The sequence below is a fragment of the Centropristis striata genome, chromosome 4 (genome assembly GCF_030273125.1).
Source record: "Centropristis striata isolate RG_2023a ecotype Rhode Island chromosome 4, C.striata_1.0, whole genome shotgun sequence".
Classification (NCBI taxonomy): Eukaryota; Metazoa; Chordata; class Actinopteri; order Perciformes; family Serranidae; genus Centropristis; species Centropristis striata.
Window position 1 is genome coordinate 20,833,959 of NC_081520.1, and position 19,604 is coordinate 20,853,562.

At 38.0% G+C, this 19,604-nt stretch overlaps 1 protein-coding gene across 2 annotated transcripts in view; it reads left to right on the forward strand.

Moving 5' to 3' along the window:
• Positions 1-19,604, forward strand: part of vaspb (vasodilator stimulated phosphoprotein b) — a 44,391-nt gene that overhangs the window by 14,210 nt on the left and 10,577 nt on the right. For both annotated transcript variants that reach the window (XM_059330960.1, XM_059330961.1), the window contains exons 2-4: positions 8,805-8,976; positions 13,594-13,774; positions 15,444-15,510. In XM_059330960.1, coding sequence (XP_059186943.1) covers positions 8,805-8,976; positions 13,594-13,774; positions 15,444-15,510 — 420 coding nt within the window. The remainder of the gene's footprint in view (positions 1-8,804; positions 8,977-13,593; positions 13,775-15,443; positions 15,511-19,604) is intronic.

Below are 19,604 nucleotides of genomic sequence, written 5' to 3' on the forward strand. Positions count from 1 at the left end.
GTGTGCGCAGGTCCTCGTCTTTATGTGCCACACGCTTTTAGCGTCTTGGTGTCCGTAGTTGTATGAATAATGCAGCAGCTCACTCTCAGTCTCACTCTCAGTCGCTTTCTCTCACATTAAATATGCATCTGTTTCCCAGTCCGAAGTCTCTGTCCCCACCCAGCTCCCATCAGCCCTCTCTGCCCCGCTTGATGCAGATAAGATCAGAGAACGCTGCAGTATTTATCCGTCTAACTGGAGGTGGCTTTAACCTGCTCTAACCCTCCCAGGAGTGGATTTAAGGCCACTGTCAGTGTTGGGCCCTCTTCCAAAGTGTCTTCTCTCCTTTTAAAATCCTTCATGTGCTGTTGTCAACATTAGGGCTGTTACCCGGAATAAGGCCGGTCTCACTCACCAAAACGCCCCTAATATGAATACGAGCAGTCCGGAGCCGGCTTTTGTCGGGACCCTTTTAGTCCCTGTAGAAGAGCAGGGTCTTTTTTCTCCCCTGAAAACAGCCTGGTTGCTGATTGGATAGAACGCTAAGCAGGATGTGACGTAGTACTCGACACCACAACATGCGCCATTTGTAAAAGCCGGTGAAGCAGTGTTGCCAACTTAGTGACTTTGTTGCTAAATTTAGCGACTTTTCAGACCCCCTTAGAGACTATTTTTCAAAAAAGCGACTGGAGACAAATCCAGAGACTCCTTCTTACTCTTCTTAACGAGACCCGCGGCTCGTTAAGAAAAGTAACCGTTAGCTACACTTAGCTACACTTAGCTCTGTAGCAGTACAGTGTGCATAATTAACCATGCTGCTTTGTTTTTGATCAGCGGAGACTCTGTGCATAATTAGCCATGCTGCTTTCAGCTGCTGATGTTGTGCACAGTTAGTGACGATGAAAAACAAACGTCATCAGATGGACTTAAAAACATACTAAAAGTTTAACAATTTCTGACTCCAAGAAATGCCCCATTTTCAAAACCTCCAGGTCTCAACATTGTGGATCGGAGATGGCTCCCATATAAAATCTATGAGAACCAATATATCTTCCAAGCCTCAAAATCTACATTTTCTGGATCAAAGAATCATTTAAAGCTCTTGAGAATATCACTTGATGATTATTTGATCCATAGATATGTTCATTTTGTATTTACCTCATTTCCAACTCATTAATATAGGTCATGTACGGTGCATATATTCTGAAAAATAAATAACATGCATGAATTTAATTGAACTTTATGATTTTCACTCGTATTATTTATTACATTTCCAACCACAAAGATGTGATCAGTTCCAGTGAGACTTCCTGATGAGCACCTTCACCATACACTCTTTACAGTTTCCCTTCACTAATTATTATTATTATTATTATTATTATTATTATTATTATTTCTCCTTTCTCATATCGCTGGCGCCCATCTTGGACGCTGTCTTGAAAATTACACCTTTCTAGTGGTCAGATTTTGGTAAAAAAAAAAAATTGTCTGTTAGGTCTATTAAGGACATCTAATACTACAAAAAACAGCAAGAAAAAAAGAAAACCTTTTGGTAGAATTTTTTTTAGGGGTAGGTGTTTTTTTTCATGTAAGCACCCGCCTCACGTGACTTAATTTACTTCTGTAACTTTTGTTCCCTTTCATTTAAGTGTGAATATTAAAACCACATGACCACGATATTACAGCTCCAACAAGTTGGGCTGTGTGCTTCCTCTTCTGCAGACTCAAGAGTCAAACTGAGAATTAAAAGTCATCATTTTATAAGTGACAAGTTATTTATAGGACTATTGTTGTTTTTAAATGCTTGCACATTCTCAGCATAAGAGCCCATACAATTTTAGATTACAAACATCCTATAATCATGTTTTGTACAATGTTTGGAAAGTTGGAAATTGCTTAGTTTTTCACAGATTCCAAAAAAGTTGGGACACAGTATAAAAAGTGAACAAAAACAGAGCAGAAGTACATATTTACACAAAACTAAAGTTTCCCAAGTGGAGCATGAAATATCTTGTCTTTATACTGTATTTTGTTGAATTTAGGTGGCAAATTCTGTTTTTATTATGTTTTTACCGAGTACCAACTGTTTTGGAAGAGGAGTTGTATAATGCAGATGTGATAAAGATCTGCAATAAGCTAAAGTTGGCCAATATGTTGGCTAGATAGTTTAATCTGTCTACCTTTTATAGGCCAGACATGGATGGATGGATGAATGAATGGATGGATGGATGGATGGATGGATGGAGCATTCAAATGAGAATTGTTCAGATTCTGATATCAGTATCAGAAATTGCTCCGATACTGCCGACAATACTGTATCGGTGAGTACTGGAGTCCAGGCTCCGATCAATACCATGTCATTTATTAAATTAGTAATCTATTTACTGGTTCGCTCCGTTAAGCTCTGGCTCAGTTCTTGGTGTAGAGGGACGATTGATTATGTAACACAGACACACACTGTGTCAGAGCAGGCTGGTTATCCTGGATGACCAACCCGTCTGTTGTCCAAAATGTGGGGTTTTGCCGCATAATGGAGCATGTTGAACCCAGAAACTGTTTACCGGATCGTAAATATGTCTCCGAAACGGCGCTGCCCAAATTAAACGAGACAGTTAGGGAACACATTAAAGACGTGATGCAGTCAGCTTTACCTCGGACATTTGGAGCTCCGACGTGTCTTTGCTAAGCTAAACGCCACACTGGGAGTCAGCATTAACCCCCATAGTGTGGCGCTGCACGCCGTGAGTGTCGAGGGTCACATACTGGCACTTTTTTTTTTTTGCCGAAGCGATTGAAGGGATGCTCGTACAGTGGAAAACCCCAGAGTCCAACGTTCACGTTGTTTTGCGCGACAACGCTAGCAACATGAAGACAACATTTCATTGTGGCTGCACTTCATGCAGGTGTAGGATGATATTTATTCATAACGTACTGGTATCGGATCGGTACTCGGGATCGGCCGATACCTACAGCACAAGTATCGGGATCAGGAGGGAAAAATGGTATCGGAACATCTCTAGTTCAAACATACATTGAACATACACTATCAAAAATAAAAATAAATTTAACCTATAAATAAACCTATGAAAAATCTGAATTTACATTAAAACATTTGCTAAAATATTTAAACATTTGCAGAGAAATTGGACATTACTGTGAAATTAAACATTTGCAGGACCTTTTAATGGCTTTGGTCTCTTCCTCAGACAGATTCTTTCTAAATTGTGCCACTATCTTTATTTGAACATATTTGTTTTCACCACTTTGACACTACAAAGTATTTTGTCACTCAGCGATTCTGTCCAAACAGTGTCCAGGATTAGATTCCACCTGATTACATTACAAGCCACGACAAGATTTGTCTGTTTGACCATTAAACATTCAGACACACACACTGAGTTGTTTATTAAGGACAGAGTGTCTCTAGCTGCCAAAAGGCGTAAAGGAGAGGAAGCTGTGAAAACATTCACTGTGGGCACAATTATTATAAGACGAGCCAAATAACACAATCACAGGAAGACGTTTTGAAGTTTATATAATGCAGTTTTTTTATGATTGACAGCAGCCAAAGAGCTTTTTTTAATTTACTTTTTATTCGTCTTTTCTTAGTAACATACAAATATGTGCCAGTTGGGCACAAAAACATACAACATAACATAAAGATAAGATGACGAGGGGAGGATTGTGCATTAAGTCAACATCAGCACATCATACATAAAAATATAACGGTGATGCTCAAAAGGGTTTGATCTTATCTTTTTGATCTAAATGAAATGTGGTCGTACAGTCAACACATAGATGACCAATTCTCTTCTAAAATATCTGTCTGGTTCCTCAGTTTAAATGTAACTGCAGAACTTTCTGGCTTGTTTTAGAAAAGATGACTACTTGCAGGAAATATAGGTGTGTGTGTGTGTGTGTGTGTGTGTGTGTGTGTGTGTGTGTGTGTGTGTGTGTGTGTGTGTGTGTGTGTGTGTGTGTGTGTGTGTGTGTGTGTGTGTGTGTGTGTGTGTGTGTGTGTGTGTGTGTGTGTGTGTGTGTGTGTGTGTGTGTGTGTGTTCAGGCCTTATTAGGCAGTGTTGGCAGCAGGAAGTGGGTTGTGGCTTGGCTGCTGTGTCACAGGAAGCAGCAGATTGTATCAGAGACAGATGGAGGGAGGGAGAGGGGGATTATGGGAGGACGGGGGGAGATAAGGAGAGGAGGGAGGGATGTAAGAAAATAGGAATAGACAGTCAAACTGGTTGTTTATCTCTGTGTCCCCTCTATAGGGCTGGGTGATATATCCATATAAAAATACATCCATATGTTTCTAAATGTGATATAGATTGCATCACATATATCGATATAGTTCCAATTTTTTTTTCTTTTTTTATATATAAATGCTGATCTGCAATAAACTAAAGTTGGCCAGATAGTTTGATCTGTCAACCTTTTACAGCCCAGACTTTTTTTCTGGCAATTTTGACCTTTTTTTGCAATTCCACTTTTTTCTGAAAACAGATTAACTGTTTTTCTTACAGTAAAACTTTAGATTTAATGTAAGAATATTTGTAAAAGAAATCATTTAAAAAATGGTAAAAAAAAAAAACAAAAAAAAAACCTGCCTATAGATTCCTTAGATCTTCTAGTTTCATATGATACCAGTATGTCCAGTATATTCCTAAAAGCCCGCAATGGCGTCCAAAAACAAGAAAAAATATAGCGAAAATGCTAACTGTCCGCCGGCTGTTGGAGCGCTAAATATCGATACTTGGCAGCCAGGAACCAATATTATATTAATTATTATTATTAAATATCACAATACTATGTTGTATCGATTTTGTCCCACCTCTATTAGATAATAAGAATATAAATATTTTTGCACTTAGACGGTAATAGAAGGAAACAGAAGCAGACGTAGCAGATCCAGACAACAGATGGAGGTTCTGTATGGATCTACTTGTTCTGAGTATTTATGGTTTATAGCCCTAGGAGATATTTGCTGGTTTATGTTGTGGCATTCTTTTCTACAATAAACGATTTGACTATCTGCTCCCAGAGTTAAAATGCAAATATGTATGCAGACACTCTAACTCTGCAGCCTCTCACACTTAACACATAAATGCAGGAATTCCTGAATGTGTTGCAGCCTGTGTGCATTCGGCCTGAAAGGAACTATAAATAAATGTTTTTCACGGCTCTTACAGCACGTTTTTTCTTTTATTCCCTTGTAAAGTGTGTGGAGGTGGAGAACGGTGTGGAGCAGGTGGAGGCTTCCAGAGCCTCGTCTCTTAGCGCTACTTCCTGTCTTTGTCGGCCTCCATTGTTGCCTCGCCTCCCGTCTTGTTTGGCATCAAACTAATCTCTCCTTCTCTCCTCTCAAATCCACACTTTGCTGCTCTCCTTTTCTTCGTTTCTGCCTCTTCTGTCACCACAAACTGTTATTAAACATAAAGTTCCAGGATAAAGAGAACTGGAGGAGAGAGAAGCTGGCAGACACCATGAATCTCAGGAATGCAAACATCAGCGACACTGGGCATGTAAACAGACGATCCTCAGTGATCTGTTGGATCCCAGAGGGGTCTGTTGGATCCTAGAGGGGTCTGTTGGATCCCAGAGGGGTCTGGTGGATCCCAGAACACTTTCAGAAGCTCTGTCTTGTGTGAGACCTGGAGAGGAAGTCTGGGACCGCTGTCTTTCATCTCTAAAGTCGTGTTTGTCCATCCGGGTCTCCAGTTCCTCTTCACCTCCTCCTCTTGTTTCTTTCTTCCCTTCTTCCTTCCAGCTGCAGCTCAAACTTCATACATACAGTCATAGAAAAAAAATATTAGACCCTTGTTTCCTTCAGTTTCTTGTTCATTTTAATGTCTGGTACAACTAAAGGTTTTCAGGATTTGTTTGGACACATTTAATGATGACAACAAAATATCTGATAAGAGTTTAATTTAAGAGCTGATATCTAGACATTTAACATGGTTTTATTGATGATAACCAAAATCATGATCAATAAAACCATGTCAAATGTCGAGATATCAGCTCTTACTTTCATCTCTTTTCTCTTGTTATCATTATATGTGTCCAACCAAATGAACCTTTAGTTGTACCAGGCATTAAAATGAACAAGAAACTGAAGAAAACAAGGGTGGTCTTGTAATTTTTTCCATGACTGTACATAATTTAATAACGTTTCTTTCTTTCTTTTTAAAAACAATTAACAACAATTACCTTTTTTGCAAATAAAGATTCCAGTTCATTTGGAGTCTTTGGTACAAATGAACCCTCTGCACCTCAAGCTGTTTCAGGCTTTTTTTGTTTGTGTTCCTGTCACATTTTGCTCACTGTGGCCTTGTTTTTCACACAATTTATATATAAAGAAATTATTATAAAATTCCTGCACCTCTATGGAAACAGCATGATAATCACTAGAAGTAGGATAAAGTGATTAAGATAAAATATCAACAACTTAAGTTTAGATTTGGATATTTTTCCTGACAGAAAAAAATCTCAAACTTTCTTATTCTTTCAGGGACTTTGGGAGATTTGAAAATCTGTTATTGTACGAATTATTTTGTTTTTGTTTTTTTTTTACATTTTTTTGGCTATGATAAAAAATGTGTAATTTTGTCTTCAGAAAGAATTCGTTTTTTAATTTAGTCTTTTAAATGTATTAATTACCCTTTAATCTGATATGACATTTGTCAAATATTTTATCAGTTGATGGCAAAACTGTGGCCTTGTTTTTCACACAATTTATATAAAATAAATAAATAAAAGTCCTTCACCTCTATGGAAACTAGAAAAAAGTGATTTTGATAAAATATTAATTTTTTTTTTTTTTTTTTAAAGATTATTTTTTTGGCATTTCGTTGCTTTATTGATAGTGAGAGATTGAAAGGGGGTGATAGAGGGGAAGACATGCGGCAAAGGGAGCTCAGGCCGGATTCGAACCCGGCTCCACCGCAGCACACCGCATACATGGTCAGCGCTCTACCGGTGTGAGCCACCGGGCAACCCCAAAATATTAATTTATTAATTAATTTATTTATTCTTCTCAAACATGATTCATTAAAGGACTTTTACATTATCTGGCTATGATAAAAACGTGTAATTTTGGCACAAAATAAATAATTATATATATATATATAATTATTTCATACCAACGTGTAATATTTGGATTCACTCAACTCAAAGTTCTACTTAATAACTTAATAACAATAACTTTTCCCTCTCACACCACAAATGGAAAAGAAAGATGAGTGTTAATCAGCGTCTTCTAGAACTTTCCTTGAAGATCTATTAATATCTGTAGATGTTCTGGGCTGTCCCCAGAAACAATAAACCAAATGTTTGTGGTGGCGACTGTAAAGATTCCTGATCCTTGATTTTGCCAGCTGAGTGAGCAATAAATACCACAAACCCCTGAGGTTTAATATCTGTGGTTTCATTTCTGCTGATGCCAGAACTTTCCTCTGTGGCGACATGATCTGCTCCAGAGCAGCTTTCTCTTCTTCACGACTACTAGAGGTGGAAAAACTACTACTACTGGGTATTAGATACAGCAGAGTATCATGATATTCTGCGTGGCAATATCATATCGATTCATGGGCGCCAAGTATCCATATTTAGCTCCGACGGCCGTCAGTGTTTTGTGTTGTTGTCCGGAGGCCGTAGAGGTTTCACTCTGAGGAATATACTGGAGATATTATCACATGAAACAAGAAGATCTCAGGAATCTACAGGCACCATCTGTCCCTATATTGGTCCATAAGTTGTCAAAATAACGCTGCAAAATTAAGCTAACCATTTTTTTCAATGATTTCTTTTTAAAAATATTTTTACATTAAATCTAAAGTTTTACTGTAGAAATACAGTTAATCTGCTTTCAGAAAAAAAGTCAAAATTACCAGAAAAAAGTAAAAATTACAAAATGGGTCAAAATTTCCAGGAAAAAAAGGAAAAACACAAGAAAAAAAGTAGAAATTGTGTGTCAGGATATCGTGTCTGAAAGTTGTTGAAATAATGCTGCAAAGTTCGTTTTTTTGTGTGTTTCATTCAGAAACATTTTTCTCAGTGCAGCTTGTTGTTTGTGTGTTTGATAAAATGCTGCAGTTGTTGTCGTCCAACATGTTTGATATCAGTTCAGTCTGACTGGATACTTTGTTGTTAGTCTGCGGCTTTGACTCTCATTGTGGAGAATAAAAAGACTGAAGTCACATGAAGACACTGAGAACTTTCTCTCATTGGACAACACAATTCTGGATTGGATTTAATTTTGTGGACACAAAATGCAGTTAAACAGTTAAATCTCAAAATATTGTATCAATACTCATCATATCACACAATGATTAAAATGACAGTAATGTCATGTTGTGACTGAAGTATCAGGATGAAATCATACCGTGGGCCGAGACGCTGATTCTCTCCTCTAACAACATGTTGGAGATGTTTTGTGTTGTTTAGGACAGTAAAGGGAAGGAGGCCTTTAATATATCAAGTCAAAGATTATTTATAGACATTTAACCCCACACACAACCTCAGCTGACCAAAGTGCTGTACAGTTATTAAAATACAATGAAAATCATACACAAATATAGTAATAAATAAAAAACAATGAAAACTATAATAGATTAAAAGCAATAAAATAGTAATAAAAACTCAATCTAAAAACAGTTGGTGGCGAAGAAAGAAAATAATAAAAAGTTAAAAAAATAAAATAAAAAAAAAACGTGTCCCTCTATCCCATTTTTTTATATATATATATATATATGACAAATTAAAACTCAATTTGCTGGTGTCAGCATAAATGATGGTTGTTTCTTGATAAAGGTTCTGTCTCTGTCCTGCAGTGAGTCCAGTATCTGCCAGGCTCGGGCCACTGTGATGATCTATGACGATGGCAATAAGAAGTGGCTGCCGGCGGGAACTGGAGCCCAGACCTTCAGCAGAGTCCAGATCTACCACAACCCCACAACCAACGCCTTCAGGATCGTGGGACGCAAGATGCAGACGGACCAGCAGGTACGTAGCTAGCTCTGGGGCTAGCTGGGTCTGACTCATGAACAGCTCTATGTTCTAACATGGTGATTGTTCTGGACAAACCGTGACTAGAACAGAAGTCCAATAACAGAACACAGGTCGGTGGGTCCATGTGGTTTCTTCAGGCTGAGTCCTGCCGGGCCCCGTGGATGAGGGCCCGGCCCCCAGACGCTCCCCTGCCTGCTCCCCTCCCGGGTCTGGCTCCAGGAGGGGCCCCGGTTTACCGGTGCTGGGGGAGGTACACCGATCTTCTAGGGTCCGCTTCTTAAGGGTCTTTGAATGTCTCTTAGTGTGGCCCCTCCACTGGGACCACTTTGCCTTAGGACCAGGAGCTGCTGCTCCCAGGATCACAGGAGCAACAAACCTCCACCAGGAGGTGGAGATTCTTGAAAGACTTAACTAATTATATTAAAATATCCTAGATAAATAAAACATAAATAAATAAACTACAACCAAAACAAATAAAACAGACTTTCAGGCTGTTAACTAGACATTGCACTGAGATAATCATCATGTGTTATATTATTAAAATAACATATAAACAGCTGGAATGGCTGCTTGGGAAATATAGTTTTTTTCCCTGCAGTTCGTGCTGCCTGTCAAACATTTACAGCTTTACTTTAAACACAGAAAAAAACAAAGTCACACATGTAAACGACAATATATTGAGTCCAGAAAAAAACTATCACATCCATTTTTGTATATTGAACGATAAGTGGATATAGTGATTATGGTGACAGGCCTAGTAACCGCCTGTGTTCTTGTGCTTTGTCAGTGAGAAAACTCATATAAATCAATTCAACAAATGCTGGAGAGGAAGCTGGAAAACAATACCAAACTTAAAGATGAGCTCCTTGCTCAGTATTGAATTAAGATATTGGATTAAGATGACGTGCTTCCCACTCTGCTCGGCCTGAGTTACAAAATATAGATAAAGATATTTATTCAGTGCCTTTAATTGGCCATAAACGAGGCATTTAAGCTCATATTGTTGAAAATAGCCAGTTTGATTTTTAAAAACCTGACAATAGTTACAGATAATCAGAGGTGGAAGAAGTATTCAGATCCTTTACTGCAGTAAAAGTTCTCACACTGTGAAATGACTCCACTACAGTAAAAGTACTAATACACACTGTGAAATGACCACTACAGTAAAAGTACTAATACACACTGAGAAATGACTCCACTACAGTAAAAGTACTAATACACACTGTGAAATGACTCCACTACAATAAAAGTACTAATACACACTGTGAAATGACTCCACTACAGTAAAAGTCCTGCATTCAAAACTTACTGAAGTAAAAGTACAAAAGTAATAGCATCAAAATGTACTTAAAGTACCAAAAGTAAAAGTACTCTTTATGCAGAATGAACCCACCCAGACTGATTTATATGTTGTAAATATATTATTCTATTATTGGTATTGATGCTTTTGTGTAAGCAGTGTTTTAATTTGTAGAGACAGGGCCCATTTAATTTCTTAATATTCTGTTATAAGGTTTAATTTAAAAAAAAGTCTACTAACTTTAATTCATCATGTTTTTTTATGTTGAATCTTGACCTGTAAAGTAACTAAAGCTGTCAGATAAATGTAGTGGAGTAGAAGTATAAAGTTACATCAAATAGAAATACTCAAGTAAAGTACAAGTACCTCAAATTGTCCTTAAGTACAGTACTTGAGGTTTGCGGTTAATAAAGCCAGACTGGTTATGGAAAGTGTTGATTCTGGGCTGGATGTTGGCGTAGAGAGACTGGAGGCTGTGATTCAACCGTGACCATCCACAGGCCTTGTGGAGGAGGAGAACAAAGAGGGTTTCCTCGTCGTTCTCTCCACATTATGACTCACCAGATACACGCCAGATAATGGTGGGCAGACTAAAGTCAGTGTGGGAGGGTCTATTCTGGACTGTCCCTGCTGCCTCAGTGTCTCTGTCCTTCTTTAAACATTCACAGCTCCCCAGAGACAGCTCTTAAAGTGGACCATGTTTCCTGAGATGGTTCGTCTCTTCAGCCATTTCCTGTGACAGTTTAGGAAGAAGCCTGATACCCAATCAGGACTCTATATTTGGTTTAGGATGGTTGAGGAGCTGATGAGAGAGAATATATATAATATATAATATATAAATATAGAATATAGGGCGGCTGGATTTCTCTCTGGTTGTCTGCATGCAGAGTAGGGCTGGGTGATGTGGCCCTAAAACATTATCACCATATTTCAGGGTGTTTTTGCGAAAACTATATTCTTGATATTACAAAATACTGAAAAATATATATAGAAAATCTGATTTTTTTATCTGTATGAATAAATAAAAAAAACATTCAACAATATAAATCAATAATAAATCTTAAATGTAGTGTAAAGAGCAAATCTCAACTGTTGCCAAATACCAAAAAAAATACTCTTGACTATTAGCAAATAACAAAAAATAACCATCGAGGGGGTCTGGGGTCCCCGGGAGAAAATTTTGTCAATTTTTAAGTAAAATGCATAAATCTTGTGCACTTTGAGAGCCAAATGTGAGCAATCAGTACGTCAAGAAGTAGGAATGTTGCCAATATTATGATATGCATTTTTTTCACAAAAAATGGTAGCGGTATAATCGTGAACGATAGGACACGGCCCTAATGTAGAGTAACTTTTCTCTGTTTATCTGCTCGTCTTTTCAGTTTGTTTGAAGCCTGATTGAATCATTAAAATGCACTTCAAGTGGATACATGGTATCAGAGTTTTTCTACAAGCTTCAGACTTTTTAAACATGCAGCTTTCTTTCACTTAAAGATATAAAAGCTGTCCTTTTATCCTGATTTATAATGTGTTTCTGGCCTTTTGACAGGCTTGTGGAGAGTTCAGGACTCCCACTCTCTGCAGTGGCAGCTGATCCTCTGATATTCACCCTGACAGGGTCTCCTCTCCTCCTCTCTGCTCTCTGGAATCCAGAGGCTGTTAAACAAATAGTGAAATGGCACGTCAGCACATTCAGGCAGCGCTCAAACCCAGAACATTTTCCCTCCGAGTTCACAGGCGTCACGCCACCTGCTGGGTGAATATAAACCAGGAGAATCCAACAGAAATAAAGAGGACACTCAGTTTTAAGCGCAAGAAGAGATGTGGGTCTGTTGGGTTTTTAATAGTTTTTCCAGTTTTCTACTACTCTAGTTATTTCTTCACCTTTTATTTGTGACACTTTCTTAAAAATATAGACATAAAGCCACAAAAGGTTTTAATTATCTTTCCTCCCCAGGTGGTTATAAATTATCCAATTGTCAAATTGACCCATTTCAAAGTTTAAAAAAAAAAAAAAAAAGTTAAAAGTATCTTTTCATTAAAAAAAAGTAAAATTAATTCAAAAAAATAATACTCTTCGTCTTTCCAATGTAGATAAAAGTTTTAACATGCAATTTTTTAAAATGAAAAACAAGTGAATTATCCTTATTGAACCTGATCTTTGAGAGGTAAAGAACACTATTGCACTAAATATTGATTGAAATTGTTAGTAATGGAGTTATTAAGGAAATTTAAACAATGTTTATTAGGATGTTTTAGTTTCTGATACTTTTGGATAATTAAACACCTGCTGGGTGGAATATAAACCAGGATAATGCAGCAAAAATAAAGAGGACACTCGCTGGGTCTGTTGGTTTTTGAATAGTTTCTCCAGTTTTTCTAGAGAGTAATACAACACCCAGGACCTACCCTGTTAATTCCTATGTCCTTTTATATATAGCCTTTATTTAACCAGGTAAAAGTCTCATTAAGATTAAAAAAATCTCTTTTCCATGAGAGACCTGGCCAAGAAAGCAGCATAAAAAGAGACAAGTTACAACATTCAATCACAGTTATCATAACAATTAAATACAATTAAAAACAGATCCAGCATCACAACAACAGTGAAGGAGCCTCAGCAGTCACACTGACTTAGGGAAATTATTTCTTTGTCCTTTAGAATCTATTAAATTCACAGATTGTGATCAACTCAGACAATTTAAATTCCTTTAGTAAATAGTTCCATGATAAAGAGACGTAACTAAAAGCTTTCTGACCTAATTCAGTTCTCACTCTTGGCTCCAGCATCTGTTCAGTATTTGTAGACCATGTTGAGTTTGGTTTCCACACATTTATGAACACAGGTATGAGGGGAGAGGCCAAGAATAGATTTATAGATAAAAACTAACAAATGAGATAAAAAAAAAAACTAGCCAATGAGAGATGTAAACCAACCAATGAGAGATATAAACCAACCAATGAGAGATAAAAACTAACCAATGAGAGATATAAACCAACCAATGAGAGATATAAACCAACCAATGAGAGATAAAAACTAACCAATGAGAGATATAAACCAACCAATGAGAGAACCAATGAAAGATAAAAAGTAACGAATTAGAGATAAAAAATAACCAATGAGAGATAAAAAGTAACCAATGAGAGCCTGTGAACATACCAAGATGGCATGTCAACCGTGGCATTCATAACTATTTGTTTATATGTGGCACATTTTTTAAATATGGACAGAAAGCCACATAAGTTTTTATTTTGACTCAACATTGCTACCAAATGGCTCCCTGTGTTTATCACCTGCTCTCTTTCCTCCCCAGGTGGTTATAAACTGTCCAATCGTGAGAGGTCTGAAGTATAACCAGGCCACGCCCAACTTCCACCAGTGGCGGGACGCCCGGCAGGTGTGGGGGCTCAACTTCGGCAGCAAAGAGGACGCGACTCTATTCGCCAACGGCATGTCTCACGCTCTGGAGGTGCTCACCTCTATGGCAGATGCAGGTAAAGGAGACATTTTTAATGATTTACAGGATCTCAATCAATCAGAATATGATGAAAAGTCCATTTCAGTAGTTCAAGTCAACCAAGTATTGAGTCATATAGATGACAGACTGTTCAGAGGAAACATTTACATATTAAACAGACTTTTTAATATTGGTCTTTTGTAATATTCACATTTTTTTGAGACAGTGAATTTTAGGTCTTCATTAAATGTAAGCCATAATTATAATTAGAAGAAATTAAATAAAAGAAGACATGAAATGTTTCATTCTGTGTGTAATGGATCTATATAATGTGTTATTTTACCTTTTTGAATTTATTTACTGACATAAATAAACTTTCTATCATATTCTGTGTGTGGACGAAAGGCCAGAATTAATGAAAAAGCTCTCTCATCATGTCTGTCTGCCCGCTCCTCAAACTTTACACACTCATGAGGGCTGTTTCCACTACAGTCTAATACCCAGAATGAGTCGGTCTCACTCGCCAAAAAGGCCCTAATCTGAATACGAGCCGTCCTACTCTTGTCGGGACTTTTTCCGTCCCTGTAGAAGAGCAGGGCCGCTTTTCTCCCCTGAAAACAGCCTGGTTGCTGATTGGATAGAACACTAAGCAGGATGTGACGTAGTACTCGACGCCACAACAACACGTGACATTTATAAAAGCCGGTGAAGCAGTGTTGCCAACTTAGCAACTTTGTTGCTGAATTTAGCGACTTTTCAGACCCCCTTAGAGACTATTTTTCAAAAAAGCGACTGGAGACAAATCCAGCTACTTTTTCTGGTGTTATTGGAGACTTTTGGAGACTCGTTCTTACTCTTCTTAACGAGCCGCGGGGGCCAGAGGCTCTTCTTAATGAGCCGCAGGGCCAGAGGCTCCTTAAGAAGAGTAAGAAACGGACACTCTTTGCACAGTTAGTGATGCCGTTAATTCACGATCACGTTGTTTATGATCAGCGGAGACGCTGTGCATAATTAGCCATGCTGGTTTGTTTATGATCAGCTATTGACGTTGTGCACAGTTAGCGACGGCGGCAACAGTTGAGTCTCACGTATGTGATTACGGTCGAAACTGTTGCGAAGAGATTACGTGACGATGGAAAACCAAAAGTCACCTCCAAGGTCTCTAAATCCCTCTGGAGGCTAACTAGTAGTGGAGACACGCTGAGTGAGCAGACTTTAGAGAGGGCGTGGCCTGAGACTTTAGAGAGGGCGTGGCCTGAGACTTTAGAGAGGGCGTGGCCTGAGACATTAGAGAGGGCGTGGCCTGAGACATTAGAGAGGGCGTGGCCTGAGACTTTAGAGAGGGCGTGGCCTGAGACTTTAGAGAGGGCGTGGCCTGAGACATTAGAGAGGGCGTGGCCTGAGACATTAGAGAGGGCGTGGCCTGAGACATTAGAGAGGGCGTGGCCTGAGACATTAGAGAGGGCGTGGCCTGAGACATTTGAGAGGGCGTGGCCACTCTTTACCCTAGTGGAAACACGGCTATGGGTAGAAAAGGTGTGAACACCAATGAAAGGATGTAAACTGTTGGAAACAGTTCAAAGAGTGTCGTAAAATAAATCATAAATTAAGCTATTCATAGAGCGTTTAAATCCCTTCACAACAGTGTCTCATCCCAGCTTCTCTAATGTTTTTAATCTACATTATAAATGTTTTGTGTGTTGCAGGCTATGCGACCCTCCCCCGCCCCGTCTCCAACGGACCCACTCCAGAAGAGCTTGAACAACAGAGAAGGTACCTGCAGGCTTCCACTAGATGAATGCATTTATTTACACCTTTTATTTTATTTGGGAAGCATTTTGGATTTAGGCTTGATTCAGTAAATATCAGTACCGAGTCCAGCTGATAACCCTGACAACGTTGCCAGGTTTCCTCAGGCTGGATTCAGCACAAGAGATAAGAAATGACACTATTTGTTTAAAAAGTAGATTTTCTCTGGTATCAAGTAGTTTGACCTCGAGCTGAACCAAAAGTCATATCTGATATATTTAGGCTGAATATCGATATATATCCTGATATTTTTATCTCAAAGTGAGAGCAAATGTTCAGTCAAAGTCAAATCTGTAGTCTACTTAATCTGTGAATCAAGTAGTTTTATTGAAACCGTTTATTTAAGTAATGGTAAATGGACCTGCACTTATATAGCGCTTTTCTAGTCGCTTTGCGACCACTCAAAGCGCTTTACACTACAGACTGCGCTCATTCACCCTTTCACACACACATTCATACTGGTGGCAGAGGCTACCCTAAACGGTGCCACCTGCCACCATTGGGAATTCATTCACACACCGATGAACACAGCACATCGGGAGCAATTTGGGGTTCAGTATCTTGCTCAAGGATACTTCGACATGTAGGCTGCGATGGTCAGGGATCGAACCACCAACCCATCGGTTGGGGGCCAACCAACTCTCCCAACTGAGCCACAGCCGGTTATTAAGTGAACATTAATACTGTATAACAACAGGAGAACCTTTTTTTAAATCAAAGCTCCATAAAGCACATTTAAATAAAAAATATCTTAAATAAAATTAGCCTATGAAATAAAATAGGCCAATCTTTTTCTGAAATAAATATATTTATATGAGAAAAAGTAATGAAATTAAATAAATATAAAGTGTATGTATATATCTCTATATCTCTATTATCTCAAATTCCATGTCCAAATGTAGTTTAAATATAAAAGGACTGATTTAATATCCATTTCAGACCTTTTTCTGCTTCTTTTTTATTATTATTATTGCAGCTGTTTTCTGTCATTTAAATTGACAGAATTAAATTAAATTAATTAAACTCCGTCACAGTTTCTGCTATTAATAAACAGAATCAAATACAAAATAGCAATTTTGATCTCATATCAGACTGAAGCCATCAGTTCTAACCAAAGGGCTTTTTAATGTAAATATCCATATATATTTTTTTTTATGGATATATATTTCCCAGCCCTAGTTAGAGCGTGTCCTGAGAGGCCGTGTGAAGTTTGTGTTTGTAACAGAAACAAACTCTCCTCAGGGTTTAGTTGCATAACAATGGATGGCGAGTCAAGCTGTCTTGGCTTTGCTCTGGTCCTGTTGGCACCATATGTGGAGGATTTGACGGCATTAGGCTGATGGTGCTAAACCCTCCGTCAGCCCCTGGAGGTTAAAGGTTAAAAAGACTCAACATCCATCTACCTGTCTGTTTCTACCACCAGACCGCTGTGGTCTCACCCAGTGGTGGAAAGTAACTAAGTACATTTACTCAAGAATTGGACTTAAGTGTAATTTAGAGTTACTTGCTCTTTTCTTGAGTATTTACATTTTATATAACTTTATACTTTTACTCCACTACATTTAGCTGACAGCTTTAGTTACTTTTGCTGTCAAGATTTAACATAAAAACATGATGAATTTAAAATGATTAGACACTTTTTTGAAAATTATACCTCATAACTGTATATAAGGAAGTTAACCCATTAAGGCCTAAAGCACCTGGAAAAAAATGCCTGGAAAACCTATGGGTGATTTTCAAATTACCCCCTAAAACCTGAAGTTTTTCTGGAAATTCAACACATACCAAATAATATATTTGTCAGCCTCTGTAGCAGATAAAAATGAAATTCAAAAAGTATTTGAGAGCTTATACCCGTGGCTTTCATGCGAAGTTGAGTTTATTTGTCCAAACCTTCAATAAAGTTTTTTAAAAAATCAACAAACTCAGCAAATGTTACATTTGACTGAATAAAAAATCCTATGCATAATACTAATACATGCCCATTAGCAAGATGCAAACATGATATGACCACTGGAAGAACAAGACATAGTTCTCATTAGCCTACTGTAATAAAAAAAAAAAAAATATCATAATAATAATAAATAATAATAATACATTTTATATATTGCACTTTTCAGGGTACTCAACGACGCATAAAGTAATATAAGACATAAACAGTCATGATTTCTTATATCATCATCACAATCAATTAGCCTATTATTAATATTAATATATTATTAATAATATTATTATTATCTCCAGATGGCCACAAATCTGTCCGAGGGTTCAAAGTCCGCATCAGCAATTAAATCATCGGCGCTGTTTTCATCAGATCTCTTACGTCACTTACTGCTGAGCTCCTCCGCTATAGTCGTCTTCCGCCATGATTTAAAGTTCTGGAAAAGTCAGATGTTGCATTGTGACACTCCCACATGTATTCTGATCATGATTCTGATGCATTTCATTGTCCAAGAGATCGAAAATAGGTGGAAAAAAATACAAATACTACAAAATGACATATCCGCTGTCCCGGCCTTAATGGTAGAGTGACGCAACAGCGCTCCCGGCTTTAATGGTAGAAATGCGGTAATGCTTTCCCGGCGTCAATGGGTTAATATGAGCTCTGTCTTTATCAATGCATCAATACAAATAATGCAATAAAATATTTAGAGTACAATTACAATACGTACACTTTTGAGGTACTTTTACTTTGCTTGAGTATTTCCACATTTGTAACTTTATACTTTTACTTCAGTACATTTTAGAGGCAAATATTGAACTTTTTACTCCACTAAATTTATCTGACAGCTTTAGTTTCTTTACAGGTTGAGATTTGATATAAAAACATTATTAATGTAAAATGATTACACATGTTTATGAATTAAACCACATAAAAGTATATTAAATAGATTAAATTAGTCCTACATTGACAACAGTAAAATGCTGCTTATATAAATACATCAATAATAATAATGTAATAATATATTTATAATATATAAAAGAATCTGAGTGGGTCCATTCTGCATAACGAGTACTTTTACTGTTGATACTTTAAGTACATTTTGATGCTGATACTTTTGTACTTTTACTTCAGTAAGTTTTGAATGCAGTACTTTTACTGTAGTGGAGTCATTTCACAGTGTGTATTAGTACTTTTACTGCAGTAAAGGATCTGAATACTTCTTCCACCACTGGTCACACCATGCATGACAAGGCATTAACTTTTTAATCTCATTTAGACTGAAAGGTAATGTGTTAGACAGCAGGAGAGGCTCTGTGATTGGCTGGAGGGAGTGTCTGTCAGGTTCCTGTCTGTCCACTGGGACAGACAGGAACCTGACAGACACTCCCTACAGAGCCTCTCCTGCTGTCTGTCAGGTTACTCTGTCCCAGTGGACAGACTGGAGCTGAGACACATTAAAACCTCTTAAATCCAGCATGGATGCAGGTGTTGGGGGGATATAATCTCCATTAATGCTTTTAGCCCTCAGGCTATAGATTCACTATATTCACCAGCAGTAAATGGTTACAATCAGACCAACACACACACACACACACACACACACACACACACACATATATATATTGTGTGTGTGCTGCTCTGTATCCAGCTGCTGTAAGTGGCAGATGTGATGCGGCAGCAGCGAGGGAGCAGTTTGAACAGAGTGAGGCTGAATTAGGCCACAGTGTCCACTGTGGAGGTTTTACACCGTGTCCACTGTGGAGGTTTTACGCTGTGTCCACTGTGGAGGTTTTACACCGTGTCCACTGTGGAGGTTTTACACCGTGTCCACTGTGGAGGTTTTACACCGTGTCCACTGTGGAGGTTTTTACAGTGACGAGCTAATCAGGAGCTGTGAAATCCACCTCTTATTCTTTCACCAAAGCCGGTATATTGAATACAAATCCTGATTATAGCTCTCAGCAACACTGCCAAAAACTATAATTAGACGGAGATATTAAACAATGAATGTTGCAGATATAATCAAATAATCTGCAGGACATTTACACATTAATTGTGAATGTGTGAAAGCTGGAGCTGCTCGTCTCTAACTCTGGTTTATTTCATGTTAGTC